This window comes from Microtus pennsylvanicus, chromosome 9 (genome assembly GCF_037038515.1).
Source record: "Microtus pennsylvanicus isolate mMicPen1 chromosome 9, mMicPen1.hap1, whole genome shotgun sequence".
Classification (NCBI taxonomy): domain Eukaryota; kingdom Metazoa; phylum Chordata; class Mammalia; order Rodentia; family Cricetidae; genus Microtus; species Microtus pennsylvanicus.
Window position 1 is genome coordinate 85525401 of NC_134587.1, and position 26917 is coordinate 85552317.

The 26917-nt window shown below is 45.5% G+C and overlaps 1 protein-coding gene and 1 long non-coding RNA gene across 2 annotated transcripts; one reads left to right on the forward strand and one right to left on the reverse strand.

The window, feature by feature from the left end:
* The first annotated feature begins 81 nt into the window (after window positions 1–81).
* On the forward strand, window positions 82–26842 carry Cenpu (centromere protein U). Its single transcript, XM_075986749.1, has 13 exons — window positions 82–163; window positions 1622–1670; window positions 3900–4008; window positions 7197–7293; window positions 8321–8381; window positions 10004–10213; window positions 12818–12887; window positions 14233–14341; window positions 19547–19625; window positions 20261–20308; window positions 20742–20803; window positions 22997–23153; window positions 26454–26842. The coding sequence occupies exons 1-13, from the start codon at window positions 123–125 to the stop codon at window positions 26565–26567; spliced, it is 1206 nt and encodes a 401-aa protein (XP_075842864.1). The 5' UTR covers window positions 82–122; the 3' UTR covers window positions 26568–26842.
* On the reverse strand, window positions 10796–21092 carry LOC142857797 (uncharacterized). Its single transcript, XR_012911868.1, has 3 exons — window positions 20868–21092; window positions 13911–14094; window positions 10796–12677 (listed from the first exon to the last, which is right to left on the reverse strand). It is a non-coding gene; the product is annotated as an uncharacterized LOC142857797 (long non-coding RNA).
* Window positions 26843–26917: the final 75 nt, after the last annotated feature.

Below are 26917 nucleotides of genomic sequence, written 5' to 3' on the forward strand. Positions count from 1 at the left end.
GAAGCCGGCTGGGCCCGCCCCGGAAGTGGCGGGGCAGAGACAGGACTAGACTCTGATTGGCTGCTCCGAACAGCTCCAGCTTGGCGCGAATTTTGGCAGTCCGCGGTGTTGGGAGCGGTAGGATGGCGGCTCGGAGAAGCTTGAGATACCCGGGGTCCCCTGGGTAAGTGCAGCCGCCCCGCACGCCTCCCAGGACGGGCTCAGCTTGTCTCAGAGACTCGCCGATCCGGCCTTGGTTCCCACAGGTCCGGCCCTAGAGTCTTGGGGAGGGGGATACAGTCCCAGGGGTCAAGCTGGATGCAACACGGACCCTGCAACCAAACCAGATCTCCAGAGAGGGACCAAGCAGCCGCTTGTTTAGTATTTGGGATGACCTAAATGCCTAAAGCACATACAGGGTGCGTCAGGCATCTTTTTATTATAAAGACAAATGCATCTCAAAAGAGGTCACCAAATTGTGCTCTGGAAGGTTGGGTCTAGGATCTCCTGGCGAAGGATGTTCTGCGAGTGTCTGGCGCGCATCCAAAACCTGGTAGGGATCTGGGTAAAAAGGTCCTCTGCTGGGTAGGAGGCCTTCCGTGGGAAGATTGTCTATGGAAGATGGTGTTTGTAGGTACCGAAGACACTCGGTTTGCAGTGGAAGATTGCAAGTCAGCTGACTAGGGAAATGTTCAAAAAATCTTCTAAGCCATTGGTTTTTGTTTCAGCATCTTGAGGCTTGAGCCTCGTGAAATCTGTTCCTTCTTCACTCCTAAAACACCGGCGCGTACAACAGAGACTTAGGGATTTCCATCGTTTGAAGGTGCTCTAGGCCAGCCAAACCAGAAGGAAATTTCTTTGTGTTTTTGGAGCACAGACAAGAAAACACAGGAAAGAGTTTAGGCTAAGCAGCTTATGTACCTGGTTTTCATACCCACTTCCGTCATGGGGAGCAGTCAGAAGTCACTTAAGCTTTCTGAACCCTGGAATTGTAGTCTGTAGTTATCACAGATCAAATGTTCTGTCAGTCTGAGAATCGGCTAAAGCTGGGAACTGGTTAGAAATGGGAAATCTTAGCCTCAGCTGAGAGTTTCTGTGGTGTCAAATACTGGGGGTGTGGTGACTTCAGGCAATTTGTTTTTAACCAGCCAGCTAGACAGAGCAGCGAAGGATAGCCCCCAACTTCAGTTCTGGAGATGAAACCTAGGGCCCATGTGTGCTGGACAAGTGTACCATTGGCCTGCATCTCCAGCCCAAGCCTTTTAGGCTGCTCTGACATCAGCTAAAATTTGAGAACCAGGGTTAGAGTACAGGAGGTCCTCACGCAGATGCGCAGACTAAGTCTTGGGAAAGTTCTCTTCCCGGTGCTGCCTTTTGAAAGCATCTTATTGCAACTCATAGGAAGATCCCCTTTGTGTTGTAACCTAACACACACAGTGGAGATGGTTTACAAAGTGGGGTGTTGAGCACACGCCCCTTCCCATTCTGCTTCCTTTGTTGCCATGGTGTCTGCTCTGCTCGGTGAGCACTGATGAAGAGAACAGTTGGGACGGGGTTGCCTGGGAAGAATCACAGCTTATAGTGCTTTCCCGAATTACTTAAAATATTTTAATTCCCTCTTTTAACTCTGTTGTTTTAATAGTGCAAAGCAATCAAAGAATGCTCTGGGAAGAACACGTTCTAGGAGACACGTAAGTAGTCTTTGTTAACATGATTTTTTTTAAACCATTGAAAGCAAAATCATTCCACGGGAAATACATTTTTGTAGACTACTCTTGGCAAACTTTTTTTTAATGATAGCTTAAAAATTTGCTTTATCAGTTGGCAGTAGTAGCACATGCCTTTAATCCCAGCACTCAGGAGGTAGAGACAGGTGGATCTCTGTGATTTTGAGATCAGCCTGGTCTACAAAGCGAGTTTCAGGACAGCTAAGGCTACACATCGAAACCCTGTCTCAGGAGAAGAAAAGTGCTTTTTCCAGTATGATGGAGAAAAGGAACTTCATCAACACTTTAGAACCATCTTTTGCCGGTTGGTAGTGGCGCTTGGGAGTCAGAGGCAGGTGGATCTTAGTGAGTTTGAAGCTAACTTGGTCTACAAAGCAAGTTCCAGGACAGCCAGTACTGTTACATGGAGAAACCCTGTCAAAAGAAGGAAGGAAGGAAGGAAAGAAGGAAGGGAAGAAGGAAGGGAAGAAAAGAAAAGAAAAAGTTCCTTTTGCACCTAGATTGACATTAATTTTATTCAGATATTGACATCGTGTAAAAGTTGTAAAATGTTCTGTATGGTCATTTTTCACTTATAGCAATTTCTCCCTGCCACAGTTTTTAACAGCTGTGTGTGGGCCTATGGTATTCCTCTTGGTCCATGTAATAGTTTTGTTTTTCTTCAGGAAGTGTTAAAGGCAAGTGCATTTGCTTAACACACTCTTGATTGCTAATTCCAAATACCTGTATCGCCGTTTCCAGTCAGGGCTATGAAGGTGCTTGCTTTTCCATTAGGACTAGCTCTTCGGAGTGCTGGTGGCCTTGTGGGTTGCCTGACTTTCTCCATCTTCAGCAGGTCCACCCTGCTGCCCTGACTCTAACCTGGATGGTGTTCCCTCACTGTGGGAATCTCTAGCATACCTCTGGGATCCTGCTCCGCTTTCCTGCCCACCCCCACTCAGGGTGGCTAAAGTTCACTGTGCTCAGGGGTGGGGTGAGGGTGGGGAGTGGTTCTCTACTCGCTTACACCCCTTCCCAGCCTTTCTGGTCGGCTTTCAGGCCCTCCCTGGGAGAGGGAGTTACCTTGTCTGTGAGGGAGGCATCCTTGGCTGGAGAGCAAATCTTAGGCTGTCTCTTGGCACTTCTCCATATAACACTCTGGATGCGGCTTTCCCCGAGGCTTGGGTTTTTGTCTGCCAGTGTAATTGCATGTCCTTAATAGCTTCCAGACTTTCCTTATCTGTAATAATATCCTCTTGTATTTTGTAAGCTACCATAGAAGATGATCTCATTTTGGTCTTTCATCGGGATTAGGGTTTCGTCTGTGTATTGAAACAGAAGGAGCTGGAAGTCCTCTTCTCTGTCCGGTAGGAAGGCAGCTTTATCCTATGTGCAGTCAAAACTGCTCATGAGCTTATGCCCTTTTTCTGGGGGAGGGGATCATACTGTCCCCTACATCAAGGATTTAGGTGAATGATACCTGTGGGCCAAAGGTAGCCTGCCATTTATTTTTGTACAGCCTTGTGAACTAAGAATGTTTTTTGTTGTTTGTTGTATTTTTAAAATGATTTAAATAAACTGGATGGGATGGCTCACACCTGTTTATAATCCTAGCACTTAGGAGGACTCCTGTACATTGAGTTCAAAGTCAGCCTGGAGCCGGGCGGTGGTGGCACACGCCTTTAATCCCAGCACTCGGGAGGCAGAGGCAGGCGGATCTCTGGGAGTTCGAGGCCAGCCTGGTCTACAAGAGCTAGTTCCAGGACAGGCACCAAAGCTACAGAGAAACCCTGTCTCGAAAAACCAAAAAAACCAAAAAAAACAAAAAAACAAAGCCTGGAATACACAGTGAAACCCTGTCTCAAAAAATCAAATAAAGGTGACCTAAATGAAGATGTCTCATGCCCAGAAGTCAGTTCTGTTGAAACACAGCCATGTTCATCCCTCCCTAGCTTGTCAGTATCTGCTTCTGTACATAATGGTTCTGCTTAATAGTTGGTAGAGAGATCTTGTGATCACCAGAACCTAGTCTACTCTGGTCTCATACAAGTGTTTCACCTTTCCCTGTTCTGAATCATCAAAGTCGTGGCGAGGTTCAAAAGTGTCAAGTGCTTCTAGGAACCGCAGGACTCCTTAGGAGGACCGTAGGGTCCTCAGGAGAAGAGAGTGGTCCACACGGTCTCCATTTCAGTGACTACTTTTATTCACTTTTAGAGAGCTGGTCAAAAGCACAAGCCTAAGGACCCATTTGACTTCTCGGATAATTCTGCCTCAAGCATGCTGGGAGAAATGGGAGATGAAGAGGAGCTGAATGAGTCCTTCGGTTCGTGTTCTCCATTCCTGTCAGGACGTGGACGCTGCGGTGCTTAGTTAGCGTGTCCGTTATCTAAGGCTGGAGCAGGTTTGGCCTGGAGAACCTCCCCACACCAGCCAGCCCCCTTTCCCTTCCTTTGGTCCCTGGACACTGTAAATTTACTTCCAAACTCTATGGCTTTGTCTCTTCTGACATTTCATATAAATAGAATCATAGACTATCTATCCTGTTCTGGCGAGCTTCTTTGAATTAGCATCACGTTTTCAAGGTTGTAGCGTGTATCTACTTCATTCTTAAATTTTATGGCTTACTAATGCTCAGTTGGCTTTGGGTTCTCTTTATCTTGATCATAGTGCTGTGCTGCTATGAACATTCGTGGTCAAGGTTGTGTGTGCGTGTGTGTGTGAATGTGTACATGTGTGTGTCTGCGTGCGTGCGTGCGTGTGTGTGTGTGTGTGTGCATGCGTGTGTCTGCGTGCGTGTGTGTGTGAATGTGTACATGTGTGTGTCTGTGCGTGCGTGTGTGTGTGTGTGTGTGTGTGTGTGTGTGTGTGTGTGTGTGCTGTTTTCTGAGACATACCCCTAGGAGAACTGTTGAATCTATAGGGAGTTTATACCAACTTTGGTGTTAACATTCTGACTTTTTTATTCTAGCCAGTCTAGTGAGTATAAAATAATGTCTCCTTGTGGTGTTGTATGCATAGAGGGTTGAACTACACACAAACTTTACGATTTTAACCAGTTTTAAACACAGCAGTCCGTGGCAGGGAGGTCCGTTCACACTGCTGAGCAGCCATCTCTCACCATTCATCTTCAGAACTCTCAGTATCCTAAACTCAGACTCCATAGCCAGTAAGCAGCTCCCTGTTCTCATGGCCCAGCCCCAGGCAGCCACTCTGTGAATTGGGCGACTCTAGGAGCCTCACGTGAGAGGAAGGTACATGGCTGTCTCAGTTAGGGTTGCTGTTGCTGAGATGAAGCACCGTGGCCAGGGCAAGCTGGGAGGAAAGGGTCTGTTTGGCTTATACTTGTCTTCACTGCTATCATCGAGGGAAGTCAGGACAGGAACTCAGGACAGAAACCTGGGGGCCGGAGCTGATGCAGAGGCCATGGAAGGGTACTGCTCACTGGCTTGCTTTTCCTGGAGCCTGCTTTCTCATAGAACCCTGGACCACAGGTCCAAGAGTGGCCCCACCCACAATGGGCTGGGCCATCCCCCATCAATCACTAATAAAAAAAAAATGCCTTACAGGTTTGCCTGCAGCCTAATCTTCTGGAGGCATTTTCTCACTTGAGGCTCCCTCCTCTCAGGTGACTGTGTCAAGTTGATATCAAACTGTCCAGCACGTTTGTCCTCTTGTATCCAGCTAATCTCATCCAGTGTATTGCCTTTCGGGTCATGACTTTCATCGTGGTTTAGAAATGCCTTTTGTCCTGTTACGAGTGTCTGTGGTGCTGGGGACCGGCTCAGGATCTTGCCTACAGGACAGGACTGTTTCTGTAAGCCCGATCCCAGCTGAATGTGGTAGCACACTGTCATCATTGCCCCTGGGAGGTAGGGGGAGGCAGTAAAACCAGCCGTCGAAAGTCACTCTTGAGTATACAGCCTGGGCTACATGAAGCTTGATCTCAAAACACAGCAGCAGAAAGCGGACTTGGTCATGCACTCATCTGTCAGTGGAGATTTGGTGTGCAGATGTCTCTGAGTCCCTGCTTTCACTATTGTGCAGGTGCCCACAAGTAGGACCCCTGGGGTGTACATCAGCCATACCGCTTGTAGGGCTGTGTGTTTGAGGACTCCTCGATGCCGTGTCCCACAGTGGCTGCCACAGTTTATATCTTACATCGGTGTGTGTGGCTCAGCTCCTGGCTTACCCAGCCTTGCTACTTTGGGCTTTCTCCTCTTTCTTCTCTTTCTCTTTCCTCTTTTCTCTTATCCTGGTTAGACTTATGTAAGAGATGTGAAATGTATCTAATGGTTGTATGCACATTTTTATAATGATGTCAAATATATTCTGGGCGTGCTCTTGATAGGTTGTTAATCTTTAGAGAAGCTGACTTGTGAAAGTTCAGGACTGATTTCTTTATCTTTGGGCATCCACTGATGACCCTCACTCCCAGCTGTAGAAGAAATCAATACTATTGCTTAGTTGAGGGCATCACGGAATATATTATCAGCCTTAAAATCATGCAATTGACATGTTCAGTATTTAAACTGCTATTTATTTTGGAAAGAAAACTTTTAAGTTTGTACATCATACTAACATTGGAACATAAAAAAAAAAAACCTGGTTGCTTGGCTCTTCCCAGCTCCCCTTGCAGCAATTACGTCTGTTGAGACTGGTCACCTCCTTTGCCCCTTCAGATTTTCCATCCCTGCCGTATCCACCGCACCCAGCAGGTAGGAGCAGCCTTAGCATCCCCTTTCCCTGCCTTTCCATCAAGACCATGTTGTCACCTACGTCTTCCTTCAGGTTCACTTCTTGCTCTAGTGTAAAGGCCTTGCAGTCCAGGTGAACTCGAGAGGACAGGCGCCCTCCCCAGTGCCATCTATCTAAATGCTCGGTGCTTGTGAGTGATGAAGTCAGAGGGGCACACTGTAAGCTTGAGCAGTTGATAACTAGCGCAGCGGCCTCGAGGGGTGTGTTCGATAGTGCACATGCATAGTGGTAGGGAAAGACCCGGTTAGGCTTCCTACTCATGTTTATCTTGTGTTATGAAAACATTTCTACTAATATACATGAGATATAGATATATAATTTGAAAACATGCCTTTAAAATTTCTTTTTAGATTTATTTTAGTTTGTGTGTATGAGGGTTTTGCTTGCGTGTATGTCGGTACCGTGTGCATGCTTGGTGGTTATGGAGGCCAGAAGAGGATGTCTTGGAGTTAGAGTTACAGAAGGTTAAAAGCCACCTTGTGGGTTCTGGGAATCAAGTCCAGGTCCCTGATAAGAGCAACAAGTGCTCTTAGCCAGTGAGTCTCTTCTCTAGCCCCTGAAGCCATGTTTTTATTGGCAATAAGGTTTACATCTTCTATTACTGAGGGACGAGTTAAAACATATCTGGGAAGTGGCATGTGGGATAGACTTTGATTTGCTTGACCATTTAAACAAAGATTGCCTGGTATCCCTGTCAGGGAATACAACCTCATTCCCTAGACAGCCCGTGGTAAATTTGCTCTTCTGTGTTTATAGACCCTCCTCTGCACAGTACTGTTATTGATGCCGAAGAGGAGCTGCCCAAAAGGCCGCCTGTCTTTCCAGCCACTCACGGAAGAGAAGAGGGCAGAAGGTATGGGTCCATCTTAAGCAGATTGTTTGGTTTGTTTGGGGAGGGCTAAATTTACTTTAACTATTTTTTAATTATATGTGTGGGTGTGTGCAAGTGAGCACAGGTGCCCTAGGATTCCAGAAGTGTTGGATCCTCTGGTGCCGGAGTGTTTTGGTTAGGGCTTTATCTCTGTGAAGAGACACCATGACCATGATAATTCTTATAAAGGAAAGCATTTAATTGGGGTGGCAACTTACAGTTCAGAGGTTCAGTCTGTTATCGTCATGATGGAACATGTTGGCCTGCAGGCAGACATGGTGCTGGAGAGGTAGCTGACAGTTTTACATCTTGATATGCCAGCAACAGTGTAATGTCTGTACTACTTCATGTACTACAATCTTGTGCCTGTACTACATGTATTACGGTACTGTGCCTGTACTACGGGATGGTTCACGGGCCTAGCAAGGGCCTGGAGATTGACACACACAAATACAGACAGAGACAGAGACACAGGTCTTGAATTCCCCAAGAATGCCCCCTTTATTGTGTTCCAGGGCAGCTTATATAGGAATCCTTAACTGATAGCCACGCCCTAGCCAAACCCACCAGAAACCACTCTCCTACCATCAGGAACTCCTGAGGGTCTCGAGCATCTGCAAACACAGGAAAACAAGTTGTTTTGCTCAGAGCAGCAGCAAGCATTGGAAAAACAAGTTGTTTACAGGAAATTTAGGATCTGGGGGTCCACAGTCCCCAACACAACAAGAAGTGAACTGCTTCACTGGGCATGACTTCAGCTTATATGAGACCTCAAAGCCCTCCTCCCACGAGACCACACCTCCTCCAATAAGGCCACACCTCCTAAAGGTGTCACTCCCAATGAGCTTGATGGGGACAATTACATTCAGACTACCCCACAGAATTACAGATGGTTTTGTAAGGCCTGCCCGTGGCAGGTAGAAAACCCTTCACGGCCCACTGGTTTTCACGCTGAAGCATCGTGTGGAGAATGTCATGTACACGGTGCTGATGGCTTGTTGTTTGGCAGCTTGAACCTTTCTGAGACTGAAGCAAGAGGAAGCAGTTCTCTAAAGAGCAGCACGAAAAAGGTATGTGGGACTGTTCTTCTCTCTATTTCTAAGAAACCTTTTTACTTGGAGTAGAGGCAGATAGAGAAAAAAATCCTGCAGCAGTATTTTTTCATACAGAAAAGTCTTAGAAATGTCTTTTATAATAATGATATTCATTTGTGTGTGTTTGTATGTATGTGGCATGTACAGTATGCAGTGGACAGCTGTGGGGGTCCACTCGACACTTGCACACTGTGGGTCTTAGAGACTGAACTGGACAGCTGTGGGGGTCCACTCGACACTTGCACACTGTGGGTCTTAGAGACTGAACTGGACAGCTGTGGGGGTCCACTCGACACTTCTACCTGTGGGTCTTAGGGACTGAATTGGACAGCTGTGGGGGTCCACTCGACACTTCTACGTGTGGGTCTTAGGGACTGAACTGGACAGCTGTGGGGGTCCACTCGACACTTGCACACTGTGGGTCTTAGAGACTGAACTGGACAGCTGTGGGGGTCCACTCGACACTTGCACACTGTGGGTCTTAGGGACTGAACTGGACAGCTGTGGGGGTCCACTCGACACTTGCACACTGTGGGTCTTAGAGACTGAACTGGACAGCTGTGGGGGTCCACTCGACACTTGCACACTGTGGGTCTTAGAGACTGAACTGGACAGCTGTGGGGGTCCACTCGACACTTGCACACTGTGGGTCTTAGAGACTGAACTGGACAGCTGTGGGGGTCCACTCGACACTTCTACCTGTGGGTCTTAGAGACTGAACTGGACAGCTGTGGGGGTCCACTCGACACTTCTACCTGTGGGTCTTAGAGACTGAACTGGACAGCTGTGGGGGTCCACTCGACACTTCTACCTGTGGGTCTTAGGGACTGAATTGGACAGCTGTGGGGGTCCACTCGACACTTCTACCTGTGGGTCTTAGGGACTGAATTGGACAGCTGTGGGGGTCCACTCGACACTTCTACCTGTGGGTCTTAGGGACTGAACTGGACAGCTGTGGGGGTCCACTCGACACTTGCACACTGTGGGTCTTAGAGACTGAACTGGACAGCTGTGGGGGTCCACTCGACACTTGCACACTGTGGGTCTTAGAGACTGAACTGGACAGCTGTGGGGGTCCACTCGACACTTGCACACTGTGGGTCTTAGGGACTGAACTGGACAGCTGTGGGGGTCCACTCGACACTTACACACTGTGGGTCTTAGGGACTGAATGCAGACCTGGTGGCACATGCCTCTCCCTGTCACACTATCAAACTAGCCCAGGAAAAATATGTTTATGCACGAAATGTTATGAAAGACTTCTCAGCTCTCCTTCCCCAGCCACTTGCTGTGGCATTCAATAGTGTACTCAGGTTGTGGCTCTCAAAGGCCGAGAGAGCTAGGTGGCGTTCTAATCCTGCTGTCTTCTGGATGCTGTGTTCAGTTTTGATGTTTATGAGTGAGAAATGGGAATCCCATAGTTTCTTGACAAGAAGTCATAAGATTTAACTTTTCTTTGTTTGGAAACAGGGTTTCTCTGTGTAACAGCCCTGGCTGTCCTCAAACTCACTTTGTGGACCAGGTTGGCCTTGAGCTCGCAGAGATCCGCCTGTCTAAGAGTTGAATTTTCTAAACAAGCAATGCTGTTTCCTTCATAGCCAAGAATGCTTGAGCCCATCAGCGATGAGTTTGAGAGCTCTGAAGATGATGTAAGGAGGAAAGTGAGGTCCACAGAGAGAACACACGCACAGCAGCCCCAGGCGGCACCCCCTGTGAAGCCAGCACAGCAGCCCGAGGCGGCACCCCCTGTGAAGCCAGCACAGCAGCCCGAGGCGGCACCCCCTGTGAAGCCAGCACAGCAGCCTCAGGTATCACCCCCTGTGAAGCCAGCACAGCAGCCCCAGGCGGCACTCCCTGTGAAGCCAGCACAGCAGCCTCAGGTATCACCCCCTGTGAAGCCAGCACAGCAGCCCCAGGCGGCACCCCCTGTGAAGCCAGCACAGCAGCCCCAGGTATCACCCCCTGTGAAGCCAGCACAGCATCCCCAGGCGGCACCCCCTGTGAAGCCAGCACAGCAGCCCCAGGTATCACCCCCTGTGAAGCCAGCACAGCAGCCCCAGGCGGCACCCCCTGTGAAGCCAGCGGAAAACCTCACGGCCAAGAAGACGAGACCCCAAGGCACTCAGCCCTCTGCTGTAGGAGAGACTCTAGCAATACAGAGACCGCTGGTTTGCCATCTGCCCCTCAGAGAGAAACATTCATTAAAAAGATTAAGAAGGGGCTGGAGAGATGACTCAGTGTTCTTCTTGAGGATTGGAGTCCGATTCACAGCACCTGTGCTATGCAGCTTACACTGCTTATAACGGCAGCCCCAGGGGCTCTGACACCCCTGACTTCTGTGGGTACTTGCGTTCCTGGGCATATACTCTTCTGCCCCATACACATCATTTAAACATAGCAAAAATAAATCTAAGAAAAAGATTAAGAAGATTTTTTTTTTTAATTTTAAAAATAAGTTTAGAGCTTTTTATTACAGAAAGCAATGCTTCTTTTAGAAAACCAGAAAAATCTAGAAAGGAAGATAAATTTATCTACAGTTCTAAAATCCAGAACAACATCTGTGTCCTGGTGTGTGCTCCAGTCCTTCTGGGGCGCCCTTTAGCCAGTGCTGCATTCCTCCCTGGGGACCCATGCTGTCTACATACAGTCTTGATGCTTTGATGGGTATATTAGTTATTTTTGATATTGTAATATGATCACATCCTTTCTCCCTTCCCTTTCCTCCCTCCAAACCCTCCCATACACCTCATTGTTCTTTTTCAAATACATGGCTTCTTCTTTTCCTAATTGTGAGGGTGTATGGGTGTGTGTGGGTGTGTCTTCCTCAGTGTGTAAGTACAGCCTGCTCGGTGATGGATTACAGTTTAGCAAAGTCTTCATATACCCTTGATTTGTTTCCTTATGAAAAAAAAAATGCTATGGGTCATAATTGTCATGATTTGTTTTTGAGATAACTAGAATACAGTATCTTGGTTCATGTTCTTATATATTGTTTTATTAACTCATTTGGTTGACTATTTTAGAGAAATAATTTTGCTTATATCGGTAGCCAAAGCTATACGCTCATGCATTATATGTGTACCCTCGGATGTGGTCATAGGTATTCTTCTAAGAGGGATGGAGATTAGACACAGGGTGGAGTGAGACGGGTGAAGCAGCCGCAGCACCGGTCACAGCCACCAGAAGCTGGACCGGACAGAGAATGCTTTTACCCCCACCCCGACTTACTGGTGTGCTGGGGTCTGCCTGTGTCCTGACCGCCTCATTTCAGCCTTTGCTTCCTAAACCATTGCCTGCACCGTCTTTGGCTCTTTCTCTTCAGTCTGTTTTTGTCCCAACTCTGGTTCACATTTTCTTGTGTGTCCGTTTTAGTCATGAAATGTAGCCCATGTTGTTTAGCGATGTTGAGCTGTGTCCAGTCCTTCTGGGAGTGGCTGTCCCGGCAGACTCAGCCTCACATTTGCCTGGGGTTTGGAGTTACAGGCTTGATTTTTATCCTTTGCTAGGGCGAGTGTGTAAAAGCCTAAGACATTTTCCCATTGTCTAACTTAGTGGGACTCTACCTCTCTGTTTGTCTATAATGGCTTCACACTCATGACCACAGAGTTGGTTGCTTACACACGCACGTTTATCATGTCGTAGTTTCCACAGGCTGGGTGTCCAGCTTCAGTTTAGCTGGCTCCTCTGTTCGGGGTGGTAGAAGGCGGAAATCCAGGGCTGACATCTCAGGTGAGGCTTGAATTTCTTCTTAAAGAGTTTTCGAGTTGTTGACAGAATTAAGTTCATTGAGGCTTTAATCCTGAGGTCCCTGTTCTCTCCTCTTGGAGGTTGAGGTTGCTCTCAGTTCCTACAGGCGCTATTCTGTGGCCCTTGAAGGATGGTGCCTGTACCTGCAGAGCCAGCCCCAGACTCCCCAGGTTCCCACAGTGGCGTCTCACCCACCTGTAGAGTCCAGGGAACAGACCTGGTCCTGTTCCCAGGTGCTGTCCGCACTCGAGAGGGAGGGAATTGTGCCTGTCAGTCATCTTGGAATTCTTCATACTATGACCCTTGTGCTCTTCCCGGTAGATCCCATCAGGAGCTGGTTTTAGGATTTGTTAGGCTAGCGGGTCTCGAGTGGGGGGTTTCTCAGCATGTTGTCATTGCTGTCGCCTCTCTCAGGCACGATCCCATCAGCACCCACACATGCTCCTCACTGCTGCAGCGTCTTGTGTGTAGCTTCATGTACTAGGACCCGTTGGCCCGAGATTGTTCTTCAATTTTTCCTATGAACTAAACAAGAACTGTAGTTAATATCAATCGATGGCTTGCTAATGTTGTTGGCTTAATCTTTAAATTTTAGAGAAAAAAGTTTTCCTAAATAATCTATACTATTTTTTTATTTTATTTTATTTATTTATTTATTTTGGTAGAAAACTCAGAAGAAAGTGAGGCCGTCCCCTGGCAGAAGGAAGAAATCAAGAAGCGAAGCCACAGACTCAGGTAGAGGATGGTGCTCTATACCTTGTCACTTGTATAGCGGATCTCTAAGGTTTCCCATTTTTAAGTTGTTTTAGTTGTTGAAAGAGCAAACTTTATTGGGGAGGGCGTGGTGTTGAGATGGTGTCTCTCTGGACAGCCCTAGCTGTCCTGGAACTCACTCTGTAGCTCAGGCTGGCCTTGAACTCACAATATCCATCTGCCTCTGCCCCCCAGAGTACCAGAGCTAAAGGCATACACCACCATCTTGGCTAAAACTGCCACTTGATTAAGAAATTATGACTTTGGAGTAACATTTTTTTTCTGTTTTATCATTTTATCATGAATTTAAAAAAATGAACACTCGGGCCAGGCGGTGGTGGCGCACGCCTTCAATCCCAGCACTTGGGAGGCAGAGGCAGGCGGATCTCTGTGAGTTTGAAGCCAGCCTGGTCTACAAGAGCTAGTTCCAGGACAGGAACCAAAAGCTACGGAGAAACCCTGTCTCGAAAATCAAAAAAAAAAAAATGAATACTTATGCATGCATATAATATTGTTTGATAAAATCCAACCCCACTCTTTCCCTGTCCTCCTTATTTGTCTAAAGTTTAGTTCCTAGTACCCACACATCAGGCAGTTTACAATAGTTCCAGGGCATCCGTGCCCTCTTCTGGCCTCTGGGTGTCTGCACACACAGACACATAATAAAGCTAGAGTCTTGTGTAGATGGAATTGCTGCAGCAGTGAGTCACGTCCTTGCTCACTACAGTCGATTGTAAAGAAAGCCTGACTCCTCCCCCTTTGGTTTACTCTTCCCTTTCTTTCTTTATGTTTTTAGCCCTTGCAATGGTAGAGATTTAGCTCCTGGCCTTGCCCATTCTATAGCTCCAGCCTCTTTATGAACTGCCTCATGGACATTTTTATGCACAATTTATCAACATGGTTTTGTTATCAACATGTTTTTATTCTTCTTGGAGAAGTAGAGAGTGAAGTTGCTGAGTCCTAAGATAGATATATCCCATTTCCCAAGCCACTGTAGACCCCTACCATATGCTTGCTGTACAGTTAGAAACAGCACTGAAAACAGGAATGGCGGTGACGTGTAAATAAGTGTGATAGAGTTTAGTGGAGCCGGCAGGAGACCCCACTCTGCAGCACACTGATAGCAGACCCTGTCTCAGAAGGCCGTAGTCGCAGGAAGGAGTGACAGCAGGCAGGTTTGTTCTCTGACCTGGGGGGGAAGAAATGAATAGAGGTTTAGCTCTTTTTATACCCTGGAGGACTACTGTCTTCAGGGTTCAGAGTCCAGGACCTAGAGCCAGTTGGCAGATAATGAATGTATTAAATTGACATGTGCTTAATATTCTAGATGCTTCTGAAAGTATGCACATTTGGTGTCTAGAAGGAAAGAGACGTGGTGACATCATGGAGCTGGATGTTATTTTGTCTGTGTTTGAGAAAACCTTCCTGGAGTATAAGTAAGTCCCTTGACGTTGTAATCCTTGGACCTTGCTCAGAGTACCGCTGTCTCCATCCTAGTTCCAGTGTTACCACATCTAAGATGTCTTTACATGTTCATTATAATCCTTCTACATACATTTATTACGCCAGTTTCAAGTTAGTGAATCATCTAGTCTAGACGTTTCTCGTAGGCATTAATTTAATCTAGAAAGAAGTGTTTCCCCAGTGCTGTTAGTGTTTCTCCGTCAGAACGTGTATGCCAGCTGTGGCCACACTCCAGGCCCTTCCATCTCCCATGAAAGCAGTGGTGAGGAAGAGCCCGTGGCTGCGCAGCTCCCGTGGCTCATGCAGAGAACAGGCTGCAGCAGGGAGGGCTTCACTCCTGTGGTTCTCTGTAGCACGCTTGCTTTTGTGCCGCCAACCAGCTCCCAAATCACAACTCAAAGACTTCTTGTTAGTTATGGATGCTCAGCCTCATCTTATGCTTGCCCCACGAGCTTTTATAACTTAATTAACCTGTCTCTCTTCATCCACATTTGCTTTGGGCTTTTTACCTTTCTTTTATTCTGAATGTCCTACTCCGTGTCTGGCTGGTTGGTGGCTGCCTGGCTGACCCTGAGCAGCTCCCTCTTTTTCTCCCTCATTCTCTCTCCATTTTCCCTTCTAACATAGATTTCTCCTCCTTCGTATTATCTCGGCTCACCAGCCCTGCCTATCCCTCTACTCCCTAGAACGTTTATTGGACGATCAGTTTTTTATTAGACCAATCAGGTGCCTTAGGCAGGCAAGGTAAGACAGCACCACGTCTTTACATGGTTAAACAACAATGTATGTATCAACAACATATGTGACCCGTCTTTGCATAGTTAAAGCACTGTTCTACAGCACCCCTCTGGGCAGCATCAAGATAGATGCGCGCGCCTTTGGTTTTCTTCTCCAGCCTGGGGTTCACTGGGGAAAGCTGGAGAAACAGCCGAAGCAGTCAGGGCTTGCTCGTTTTCCTCCAGCGCAAGTCCAGCTTTGCACTCTCCTCAAGAGAGTGACTCATAAAATCTAAGATCTTAAACAAAACTATTTTAAAATGCAGCCTGGCACAGTGGGTCTGAGAGACATGGACTAGTCACACCCCGCTGTGAATGCATCTGGCCTTTCTGAGAACAGGACCCACTGGGGCGATGGTCAGCTAGTCAGTAAGTCAGCGAGTGGAAGCTTAGGAATCTGGAGGGCAGAAGCTGCATGCTGGGAGGGAGGGGCTGTGGAGGCTCCTCTGCTGCTGTAGGAGATTTGCCCAACACTTACTTCCTGAAAGAAGTTTATCTAGGAAGGCAGGCTAATGTCCAAGGAGGGCTCCCCATCCTGCTGTGAGCCACAGCGTGGGGCCCACCGCTGACACTGGTCTTGGTCTTGGTAGAGCTCACTAAGGCGTTTAAGGGACGGTGTGGCAGTAAAGTGTGGCAGACTGCCCTCTTCAGTCGTGGGTGGGGTCAGTGGGAGGAATCCTCACCATCACTCCAGAGGAATGCTGGTGGGCGCCAGGGGGCTCGGTGCCCCACTGTTGTCTCCTTCCTGCTGCTGCGATAAAATGTCCTGGGAAGCAGCTTAGAAGGAAAGGGGTTTATTTTAGATCACAGTTTTGGGCTGTGTTCAGCACTGAGGGAATTGGCCGCATGACCCTGAAACAGCTAGTCACTTCCACTGTCTGGGGAATGCAGACAAGCTTGCTAACCCTGCTGGCTTTCTCCACTTTATACAGCCATGCCCCTACCCATGAATGGCGTCACCTATGTCCAGGGTGGGTCTTCCCACGGCAGTTAACTCTACAGGAAGATCCCTCCCAGGCCTGTCCCTGGACACCCTGGTCTAGACTGTCCCTGCTGAGGCGGTCTTCCCTGTGTTCTCGATTGTGTGGTTGACAGAACTAACCATCCCACCGCATCTACCAATGCTCCTCGTCCCACCTTTCCTCTGTCCTCCCCCTCGTTCCCTGCTGCCGCCACTCCAGAGCTGTCAGCCATGGTGCTGTCTACCCAGGGCAGAGAAGTGCGTAGTCACCCCTGCAAACAGTGCTGCTTCAGCTGTCCCGATAGCCGTGAAGTAGACAAGTAATGTTTTATTGTGAAAACACATCACAGAATATTCCATTGGCCGTTTCTTTAGGTGCAGAATGGTGGGTTTCTGCACTCTGTGCCGCGCACTTCTAGAACTTGCTCATTTCGCAGAACTGCAGCCGCTAAAACAGTTGACCACTTTCTCCTCTCCATAGCAGATGCTTTGTGATTACTGGTGGATTTTTGTTCCTTGCTCAGTTCTTTCCGTGTAGATAACCAGAAGTGCAACTGCTGGGTGGACCACATGATACTTGTTTTTTATCTTTTAAACTGTCTGATGTTTTTCTGAGATCTCCACACCGTTTTATACTTCTGCCCTCAGTGACTGGGAGAATGGCTCAATAGAAAGAGGGTTTGCTGTGCAAACACAAGGACTCCCGTGCGGATCCCAGCATCCACATGCAAAGCTAGGTGTGGCTGTGCATGGCTGTATCACCAGGGCTGTGCAGATGGAGACAGGAGGGCAGCTGGGGCTTTTTGCCTCCAGCCTAGGTCCTGGTTTAGTGGGAGACCCAGTCTCAAAGGAGTAACGTGGAGAGTGATCGAGGAGGGCACCTGTTGTCCTCTGTCCTCTGCAAAGGCACAGACGTGTGCATGCCTTGCTCCCCACCACCACATTGCAACTTGTCCACTGCTTGTTCGGTATTTAACACTCACGCGTGCGGATGTAAGCTTGTTCTGTAGCTCTCATTTGCTCCCCTCTTGCTTGGTGTGTGTGTGTGTGGTAGCCGGTAGCCGGTAGCCGTCTTTCTGTTTTCTTTCAAGTCCTTTGCTCATTTTTTCAGTTGGACGTTTTATGCATGTGCTGATTTTTAGATACATTTGGATATTGTTCCTTTATCAGATTTACGGCTTGCAGATGTTACCTTGCATTCTGTGCATTGCCTTTTCTTGCTTTGGTTGCGCATTTGCTGTTCAGAGCTAGGTCAAGTGGATGCAGTTAGCCAAAATGCACACACGAAGAAATATATAACCCAAGTAGATCTGTATCTGTTTTTCCTAAGAAATAGTTGCAAAATACTCAACACAATATTAGTAAATTGATTTCAACAATGTATTAAAAACAAATACTACCGCCAAGTAAGATTCATCCAAGATATACAAGACTGATTCAACTTTAGAAAGCAAAATAAATATTTCCAGGCTAAAGGTGAAAAGTTAACACGATCATGTGTTAAATTCAGGGAAAGTATTTGACAAAACCCAATAGCCATGCATGGTTTTTTTTTTTAATATTTTTATGGTTTATTTAACTTTTATTTAAATTTATTGGTGTGAAGTGTCAGATCCCCTGGAACTGAACTGATCTTCAGACAGTTGTGAGCTGCCATGTGGGTGCTGGGAATTGAACCCGGGTCCTCTGGGAAGAGCAGTCAGTGCTCTTAACCACTGAGCCATCTCTCCAGCCCCCCATGCATGGTTTTTTAAATTAAATTAGGATAGATGGAGCTTCTTTAACTTGATAAAGAATTATCTATCTACAAGGAACTTAGAGCTAGCATACCAATGACGGGGAAGTGGGGGGGTGGGTAGAGAAAGGCTTTCCCATCAGCGTCAGCAAGCAGGCAAGGCTGTCCCCTCTCAGCAGTCAGTCTGACATTATAATGTACGTCTTAGCTAGCACAGTAGATAAGGGAAAAGAGCTGAGAAGTACGGAGACTGCAAAGAACAATCCATTACATCACAGGGACTAGCGGAATCTGAAATCAAAGCCTAGCACCACTGGCGTAAAGTAATGCCCCAGATAAGGTCTATGTAAGAGCTGTGGGAAGAACAGTCCAAGACTGGTAGAAGAAGTCGAGGCGGAAGTTCATAAGTGCAGCGGTATTGCTCATTTATAAATAGACTCAGTACTGTCAGCACATCAGTTCTTCATGACTTCTAGTGCCAGGCAATTTCAGAATCCCTGTTGTGGGTATTAACAGACAAATCCTCGTGTTCCTGGAGAGGAAAAGTTGAGAGTGGCTGGTGCTGCCGTAGGCTCACTATAAGCTGTGGCGCTCAGTGCAGTGCAGTGCTGGAGAAAATAACATACGGCAGAGAGCCTGCATGGGGTTAGCACAGTGGAGGCAGTCAAAAGCAAACAGTGCTACAGGCTGGCTGTGGGGTGCACACCTTAACCCCAGTTCTCTGGAAGCAGAAGCCAGCAGGTCTACAGTTGTGTTCTAGGCCACCCAAGGCCACATAGAAACCCTGTCTCAAAAATGAACAGAGACACAAGCACTGCAGCAGGGGGACATTCGTGAGCAACCAGTACTGCCCCTTACCACACTCAACTCAGACTGGATCACAAACCTAAATGTAAACCTAAACCAGCAAACTCCCAGAAGAGAGCGAAAGGGAAAACACAGTGTCTGGGATTTGACAGTGACTTGCTAACAGCAGGAACACAACCCAAGAGTTAATAACTACTTCTTCTGCAAGATACTGTCAAGCATGAAAAGATCGTCCACAGAGTGGGAGAAAAGCTTTGCAAGAGATTTATTTGTTCCCCACCGACCCATGCTTAAGCAGGCAATCCTAATTACACAAGGGGGATCAGAAAGAAAGTAGAACTTGAAAAGAAGGGATATGCTAGGAAAGGGAGAAGAATAGGAGTGAATAATGAGTGGGCTTTGATCAAATAACGTGTGTATAAAATTATAAGAGAATAAACAGTTTTTGAAAGATATATATGATAAAGGACTTCTACTCAGAATTTACAAAGAACTCTTGAAAACTCAATGATAAAACCACCTGATTTGGGGTGTGGCTCAGTGGTAAAGGGCTTTTCTAGACTGCTCAAGGCCCTAGTTTGTCAATTGACAACTCAGTCCAGTCATAGGCTGGAGATCTAAGAGCAGTTACCGTGTCCTGCCTCAAGGTTCCCAGAGCCTGTCCACCAGGTTTCTTCTCTTTCATTTGCTCCCTGGTCCTTTCCTCTCACTGTCTCTCCCTTCCCCTCTCTTATTCCCAATTTTATTAAGTATGAGAAAAGCTATAGGTTTTACATTATTATATTAGGTAATTAAACAATATGTGCCAAACTGTACGTACTTATGTATCAAGTAAATGAAATGCATCCTTCAGAATCCTTTCTGATACCTATTTTGGTTTTCTTAAAATAATTCACAGACAAGGAGTAGAGTCTGAAATATGTTGTCAAGCCATCAAGAAATTTTATTTTAAAATTAAAGGAGAACTCTTCAGGATGGTAAGTTCACTGGCATAGTTATATTGCTTAAAATTACTTTTTTTTTTTTTGAGATAGGATTTCTTTGTGTGACCCTGGCTGTCCTAGAACTCACTCGGTAGACCGCTGTGGTCTCAAACTCAGAGATCCACCTGCCTCTGCCTCTTGAGTGAGTGCTGGAATAAAGGTTGCACCACTATGCCTGACTGCTCCAAAATTTTTAAACTAAGTTTTGGGAAGTACCCTGTGGTTGTAGACAAGCTTGCATTTGCTGGCTCTATGGCAATAAGCACGTGAGAACCACCCTTATTTCCTTTTGTGGGTGTGTGGATGTGGAATTGCACATGTGCGTGGATGTGGAAGCCAGAGGCTCTGCCAAGTAACTCCCTCAATTGCTCTACAATGTATTTTTGGAGACAGGGCTTCACTGAACCTGAAAGTCATTGATATAACGAGACCGGCCAGTGAGCTCCGAGGAGCTCCCATCTTCACTAGCACTTGTTAAAGGCAAACGTGTCGGTGCTGGAGATCTGAACTCAGGTCCTTAAACTTTCAGACAGTTTATCAACTGGTGTCTCCCAGCAGCTTCTCATGTGGAACTTGAAACACTTAATTTTGGCAAATTCGGCATGCATGTGTTTTTGTTGTCATTGTAGCTTAAAGAAGAGCAGGTGCTGAGAGCTGTGAAAAGGAAGAACTCCCAGGTGAGGACTCTGAGCACAGGGTAGGGCGGGAGGAAGTAAGCTGCTTTAGTTTAGAACCTGCACAGTTTGTGCAAGGCTTTGTGCTTTGGGTCAGGTTTTTGTTTGATTTTGTAATGTTGATGGAGACTAAGGGATGGGGATCTCTGTTAGCCCGCTGTCGTCATTTATAAAGAGAAAGGTTATTTGGGCTCAGGCACTCCCTGACTACCTGGCTCTGCTACCTTTGGGGCCTGTCGTGAAATGCGACTGCTAAGCAAGCCAAACCAGAAGCAAGAGGAGGGTCTGTGGCCCTGCGCCCTCCCCGCACCCCCCAGTCTTCAAAGTTCCCACTAAGCTGCATTCTGCCTGTTTCTCTGCTTTCAGTGCCTAGGCCAGTGTAAGCAGAAGTGAGACTTCTGCTGTGTTAACCTAAGTAAATTATTGTATTGCTCAGATGATTTCCAACATGGAAAAGAAACGGCAGCGTTTAATTGAAGTCCAGGATGAACTGCTTAGGTAAGATAATACCCACTCCTGCTAAGACCTCACCTAAAGGGCAGTAGTAGAGCTTGTCACTTACGGGAGTGCTGTTTGCTGTGGTGACCCACGACAAGCCCCAGGTTTCCTTTGCACTTGGATGATCAGTGTCAGCAGCTTCTGATGCCCAGTGGCAGAGTGCAGAGTCTTAGCAAAGAAGAGTCAGCACGGATCAGCATGTCTGGTCTAGCCTCAGGCAGCCTGTCCCACAACATCTGGAGAGGAGCCAAGGCGGGTGAGAGACAGAAGCAGATAGGCACACCATGAAGAGTGAGTTTGGATTTAGTTTATTCAGTAAAAGGGAAGGGGGGAGGTGAGAAGGCTTCAACCACCTCTGCCTAGGCAGAGGGGGGGAGTGGGCGGGGCTTGTCTCTTAAAGGGGACAGGACAGATCATTACGTCAGCAAACTCTTGAAATACCATGTAATTAAGTACTAGGTTTTTTTTTTTTTTCGAGACAGGGTTTCTCTGTGGTTTTGGAGCCTGTCCTGGAACTAGTAGACCAGGCTGGTCTCGAACTCACAAAGATCCGCCTGCCTCTGCCTCCCAAGTGCTGGGATTAAAGGCGTGTGCCACCACCACCCGGCTAGGTTTTTGAGAGACAAATTAGTTGTCTATTCCATTTTGTTTACAAATTTAGTCTATGGGAGACACTAGAAAATGTGTTCATTGGTGCTGGCCATGCATGGGACATTGGGGAAATAGAGCAGTAATGGTGGTAACAGTTGACAGCTTCTTTTATGACAGGGGTGCTTTCCTAAAGGCTCTATTCATTTGGCCCACTCTTAGTCAGTATGACTCCATGAGATAAGTTATTGTATGGCTCTATTATAAGGCTGTTTTGTTAAACAGTGGGAGGCCATTGAGATGTGTTGAGACCAGCCTCTTTAGTTCCTTCTCTAGGTGTGATGTAGCAGGACAAACATTTTGAGAAAGCGTAGTAAAGAAAGTACATGATGGTCTTAACTTTGCTATTAGACACTTAACAGGGGAGTCACTGCCTCAGCTGGTTCACCCTCAGGAAGGACGGGGAATGCAATCCTAGACCTCCAGCCACTGCGACCAGTTCAGTCTGGAGTCTGCTGAAGAAATAAATGCTGCAGTTGTCCAATGTGAAGAGCTCTTTTTCAAGCTGAAAATTATGTTTTGTTTTGTTTTTCTGATCACAGTCCCCCTCCCTCATCTCCCAGGTCCTCCCCACTTCTCTACCCATCCAGTACCAGGCCGTCTCTCTCTCTTTAGGAAAACACACAGGCAAATAAACACAGAGAGGACAAAGAAGCACGAGAAACATGTGTACAGATGCACTATTCTTACATCTGAGAAGATTTGTTTTCATATTTTTATTTGCAAGATGAAACTGGCAGCCTTCTCAGCCATAAATGACAAGTTACCCATTTTCTTCATAGGTGAAGAAACTCAGCCCTAGAGAGGCTGCTGTTGGCCCAAGGCCACACATCTTTCTAGCCAGGCCTTGTGACAGATTTTCTGCTGATTTTCTTCAGCCTTGGAAGCTTGAGGGGATTTTAATAAGGGGAACTTTTTTTTTTTTGGTTTTTCGAGACAGGGTTTCTCTGTGGTTTTGGAGCCTGTCCTGGAACTAGCTCTTGTAGACCAGGCTGGCCTCAAACTCACAGAGATCCGCCTGTCTCTGCCTCCCGAGTGCTGGGATTAAAGGCGTGCGCCACCACCGCCGGCTTAAGGGGAACTTTTTGCGAGGCCTCCTAGCTAGACTGTCATGCCGACTATTCCTGCCTGTTAGCCAGATTCCCGTGGAATCCGTAGTTCCCAGACTCAATGACCTGGTGAAGTTTAGCATCTGTAAGGCTCGTTAGCCATGGCTGTCCCTGCTACCTATAGCATAGTTGAGATGAATGGGAACATAGAATATGATTTTGAATTATACTCATACTCTGAGAGGTAAGCACAGGTCAGCTAGCCCAACCCTGGTTTTTCCTTCTTCTCCCAGGATGCTCATGCACTATAGACTGCTGGACTTTATTGTATGTCATTTATGTAGGAGAAAATGTTTTTGTTATTTCTGGTTTGGGTTTCTGTTCTTTATAGTTTGGGTATTTTAATACTTTCAGTCCATGAACAATACATATATTTATATTAATTTATTTTACATAATTTCTTTTTAAGATTTAGAAAAATTTTTTTGTTGTCTAGATTAGAACCACAACTGAAACAACTACAGACAAAATATGACGACCTCAAGGAGAGAAAGTCATCACTTAAGAATTCCATACATTTCTTATCTAACTTAAAACAGCTGTACGGAGACTATTCAGATGTTCAAGAGAAAGAACCAAAAGAAAAGGAGGAGGTGAGCCCCACTCAAGCTTACTGTGCGGCAGAAGCTGCTGCAGGCACTCACCTGTAGAGTGCCAGCGGCTCTGTCAGCGAGATCACAGTGTCACCTTAGCTACTTAGTGAAGAGAAGCATCCGTGCCACTCCTAAGTGCCCTTCAGAGAACTGTACTGGAGGGCCATGTGTACTGTGCACAACTCATGGTTTCATAGCTGTTTCACAGAAACGGTAGGAATGGCTTGAAACGTTGAGAAACAGTAAAGGAGTTGAGAAAATGTAGCTTTCTTTTTTTTTTTATTTGTTTTTTTTTTTTTGAGAAGTTTCCATGAGGTGCTGAGAAGAAGGTATATTCTCTTCTGTTTGGATGGAATATTCTATAGATGTCTGTTAAGTCCATTTGAGTCATAACATGTTAGTTCTCTTATTTCTCTGTTCATTTTTTGTCTGATTGACCTGTCCAGTGTTGAGAGGGGAATGTTGAAGTCTCGCACTATTAGTGCTTGGGGTTTAATATATGATTTAAGCTTTAGAAGTGTTTCTTTGACATATGAGGGTGCCCTTGTATTTAGGGCATAGATGTTCAGTACTGAAATTTCCTCCTGATGGATTTTTTCCTGTGACTACTAATATGAAATGACCTTCTTTGTCTCTTTTGACTGGTTTTAGCTTGAAGTCTGTTTTGTTAGATATTAGGATAGCTACACCTGCTTGTTTCTTAGTCCATTTGATTGATATATTTTTTCCCAACCCTTTCCTCTGAGACAATGTCTGTCTTTGAGGTTGAGATGCGTTTCTTGTATGCAGAAGAAGGATGGATTCTGTTTTTTTTTTATCCAATTTGTTAACCTGTGCCTTTTTATAGGTGAGTTGAGTCCATTTACATTAAGGGATATTAATGACCAGTGGTTGCTATCTCCTGTTAATTTAGTTTTCATCATTGGTGATGTTAATTTGTGTACTTTTCCCTTCTTTGGGATTTGCTGCTATGAGATCATCAATTGTCTGTGTTTTTATTGGTGTAGCCATCTTCCTTGGGTTGGCGTTTTCCTTCTAGTATTTTGTATAAGGTTGGGTTTGTGGCTAGGTATTGGCGAAATCTAGATTTGTCATGGAATATCTTGTTTTGTCCTTCTATGGTGATTGACAGTTTTGCTGGGTATAGTAGTCTGGGCTGGCATCTTAATAGTCTCTTAATGTCTGCATAATGCTTGACCATGACCTTCTGGCTTTCATTGTCTCCATTGAGAAGTCAGGTGTAATTCTGATAGGTCTACCTTTATATGTTACTTGGCCTTTTTCCTTTGCAGCTCTTAATATTCTTTCTTTATTCTATATGTTTAGTGTTTTGATTATTATGTGGCGAGAGGACTTTTTTGAATCCAGTCTATTTGGTGTTCTGTAAGCTTCTTGTATCTTCATAGGGTTATCTTTCTTTAGGTAGGGAAAGTTTTCTTCTATGATTTTGTTAAATAAATTTTCTGTGCCTTTGAGTTGAACTTCTTTTCCTTCTCCTATACCTATTATTCTAAGATTTGGCCTTTTTATGGTGTCCCATATTTCATGGATATTTTGTGTTAAGCTTTTGTTAGATTTAATGTTTTAACTGATGAGTCTATTTCCTCTATTGTATCTTCAGCGCTTGAGATTCTCTCTTCCATTTGTTGTATTCTGCTGTTCATGATTGCATTTGTGGTTCCTGATCTTTTTCTCATGATTTCTGTTTCTATAATTCCTTTGGCTTGTGTTTTTATGGTTTCTATTTCAGTTTCCAAGTCCTGAATAGTTTCTTTTATATGTTTGATTTCTTTTTCTTGGTTTTCTTTAAGTGATTTGCTGATATCTTCCAATTTTTTGTTTGTTTTTTCCTCCATTTAAGGGAAGCTTTCTATTATTTTAATACACTTTGAAGTAGGCTCCTGGGTCTTCACTATTGCTATGACACTCAATTAAGATTAATAGAAATGTTTGCTAAAAAAATTGTAAGTTTAAATACCTAATAGAACTAGAAAAATATGATTATCCTAGTAGAATTATATATAGAATTACACCAACAGGATGGAGTATAGAACTGTGTAAGGAATTACACTAAGGCTTGTGTAGAGAAAGTGATACGTAATTACACACAATGTCTCTGAGCATCTAATGATCAGGTTTGTATTTGTAACCTCTAAATTCAATTTTAAGATCTGACATTGATCTAAGTTCTCCTGAGCCGAAGATCTGTTCATATAGTAGAGTTACAAAAATATGTTTTTAAAATACACTTAAACTTTATTTTAGGGATTTGATCACTAAATTTGTGAAAGTTGATAGTAGCTTTGACCTAACCTGTACATAGTTCTTGGTTAGGCCAGGATCACTCTTTCATGTGCTAGGCAAATGCTCTCCCAGATCTACCCTAAGGCTTAAAAACCAAGCTGTGGTAACTGTGGAGCAGTCTGCTGTCATAGATAAGGCTGTGTGGGACCTTCAGTGCCTGTTGTACCCTTACTGTCAGGCACCTATCCTTCTCCTGTGACATCTGGATATGTCACACCTCTTCCTAAATGAAACCCGCAGCTGCTCCAAGTGTATTCTTCCCACTCCTTTGAGAGCGGGTGCTTGAGGCGTCTTGAGTGGAGATGACCTACGTCTGTTGAGTTGATTTCTCTAATAACATGGTATGTGTGTGGCAGAAAACAAGTCCCATTGTTATGTCACCACTGTCTGACAGCTTTTCTGCTCAGTTTTCGTCACTGAGAAAAATACCTTGGAAACACATTTGTCAGCAAGCTGCTAAAAGTATAGTAAATTATTTAACAGGAGTTTAATTTCTCTCAGATAGTTAGCAGGAAGTTTGGCTTTGTTAATTATTTCCAGGTCATGAGTTGGATTTTGAGTAGTGTTATAACTTTGTCCTTACATTTGGAACGACAACCTTTAAGGCTTAATTAATTGATCCTCTAAGTAACTTTCCTAAATGAGACCTTTGAGATTATTTTGCTGTAGACTTTAACAGGCCAGTTGTTCTCATTCCATTAGTTCTTGCAGTAAAAGGAAACTTGTAGACGTTGCTGGTTCAAAATAAATGAGATCAAGTAGACCCTACATACCACTAACACACTTGCCTAGTCCAAGTTTTGAGGCATGACTTGCCATTTTCTGTCATGCGGATGCCACAGTTCTTTGAGTCAACTTGTGTTGCCTGGAGTACAGAGATCTACTCTGGCTTTGTTGGTTGGTTCTATTCAACATTATATTCTGAGGAGCTGGGATGGGCTAATACATGGTTTCCTAATGATGCTGGTTAAGCAAGTATTGCTCTTTCATCAACAGTATGACTCATCTAGCCTTCCAGCTCTGTTGTTTAAAGCAAGAACGATTCTGGGAGCCAAGAAACACCTGAAAACCATCAACTATCAGCTGGGGAAGCTCCTTGAGCAGGAATGAGAAGACCACAAGCTGAGTCAGCCTCCTGCCGCCATCTCTCCTGAAGCTGCGCTCTTGACACTCTTCAAACTTCCATTCTGGAAATAAGTGTGGCTTACTCATCAGAATTTATTATCACTTTGTCATTCAAACTAAGTTACGCCCACTCAACTGTAGCAGTTTCAGAAACCATGTAGTTCTGATTATTATTAATAAATTTCAGTCTTGACATGTTAGTCATCACTTGGCATAAGAGTTTTACCCTACAATAAACTTTTAATGATGTCAGTGCAAGCATGGAGTAATTTTGGTTAATTAGGGGCATCTATTGAAGCATGTCAAAGTTAATCTTCAATAAAACTGGCTCAGGT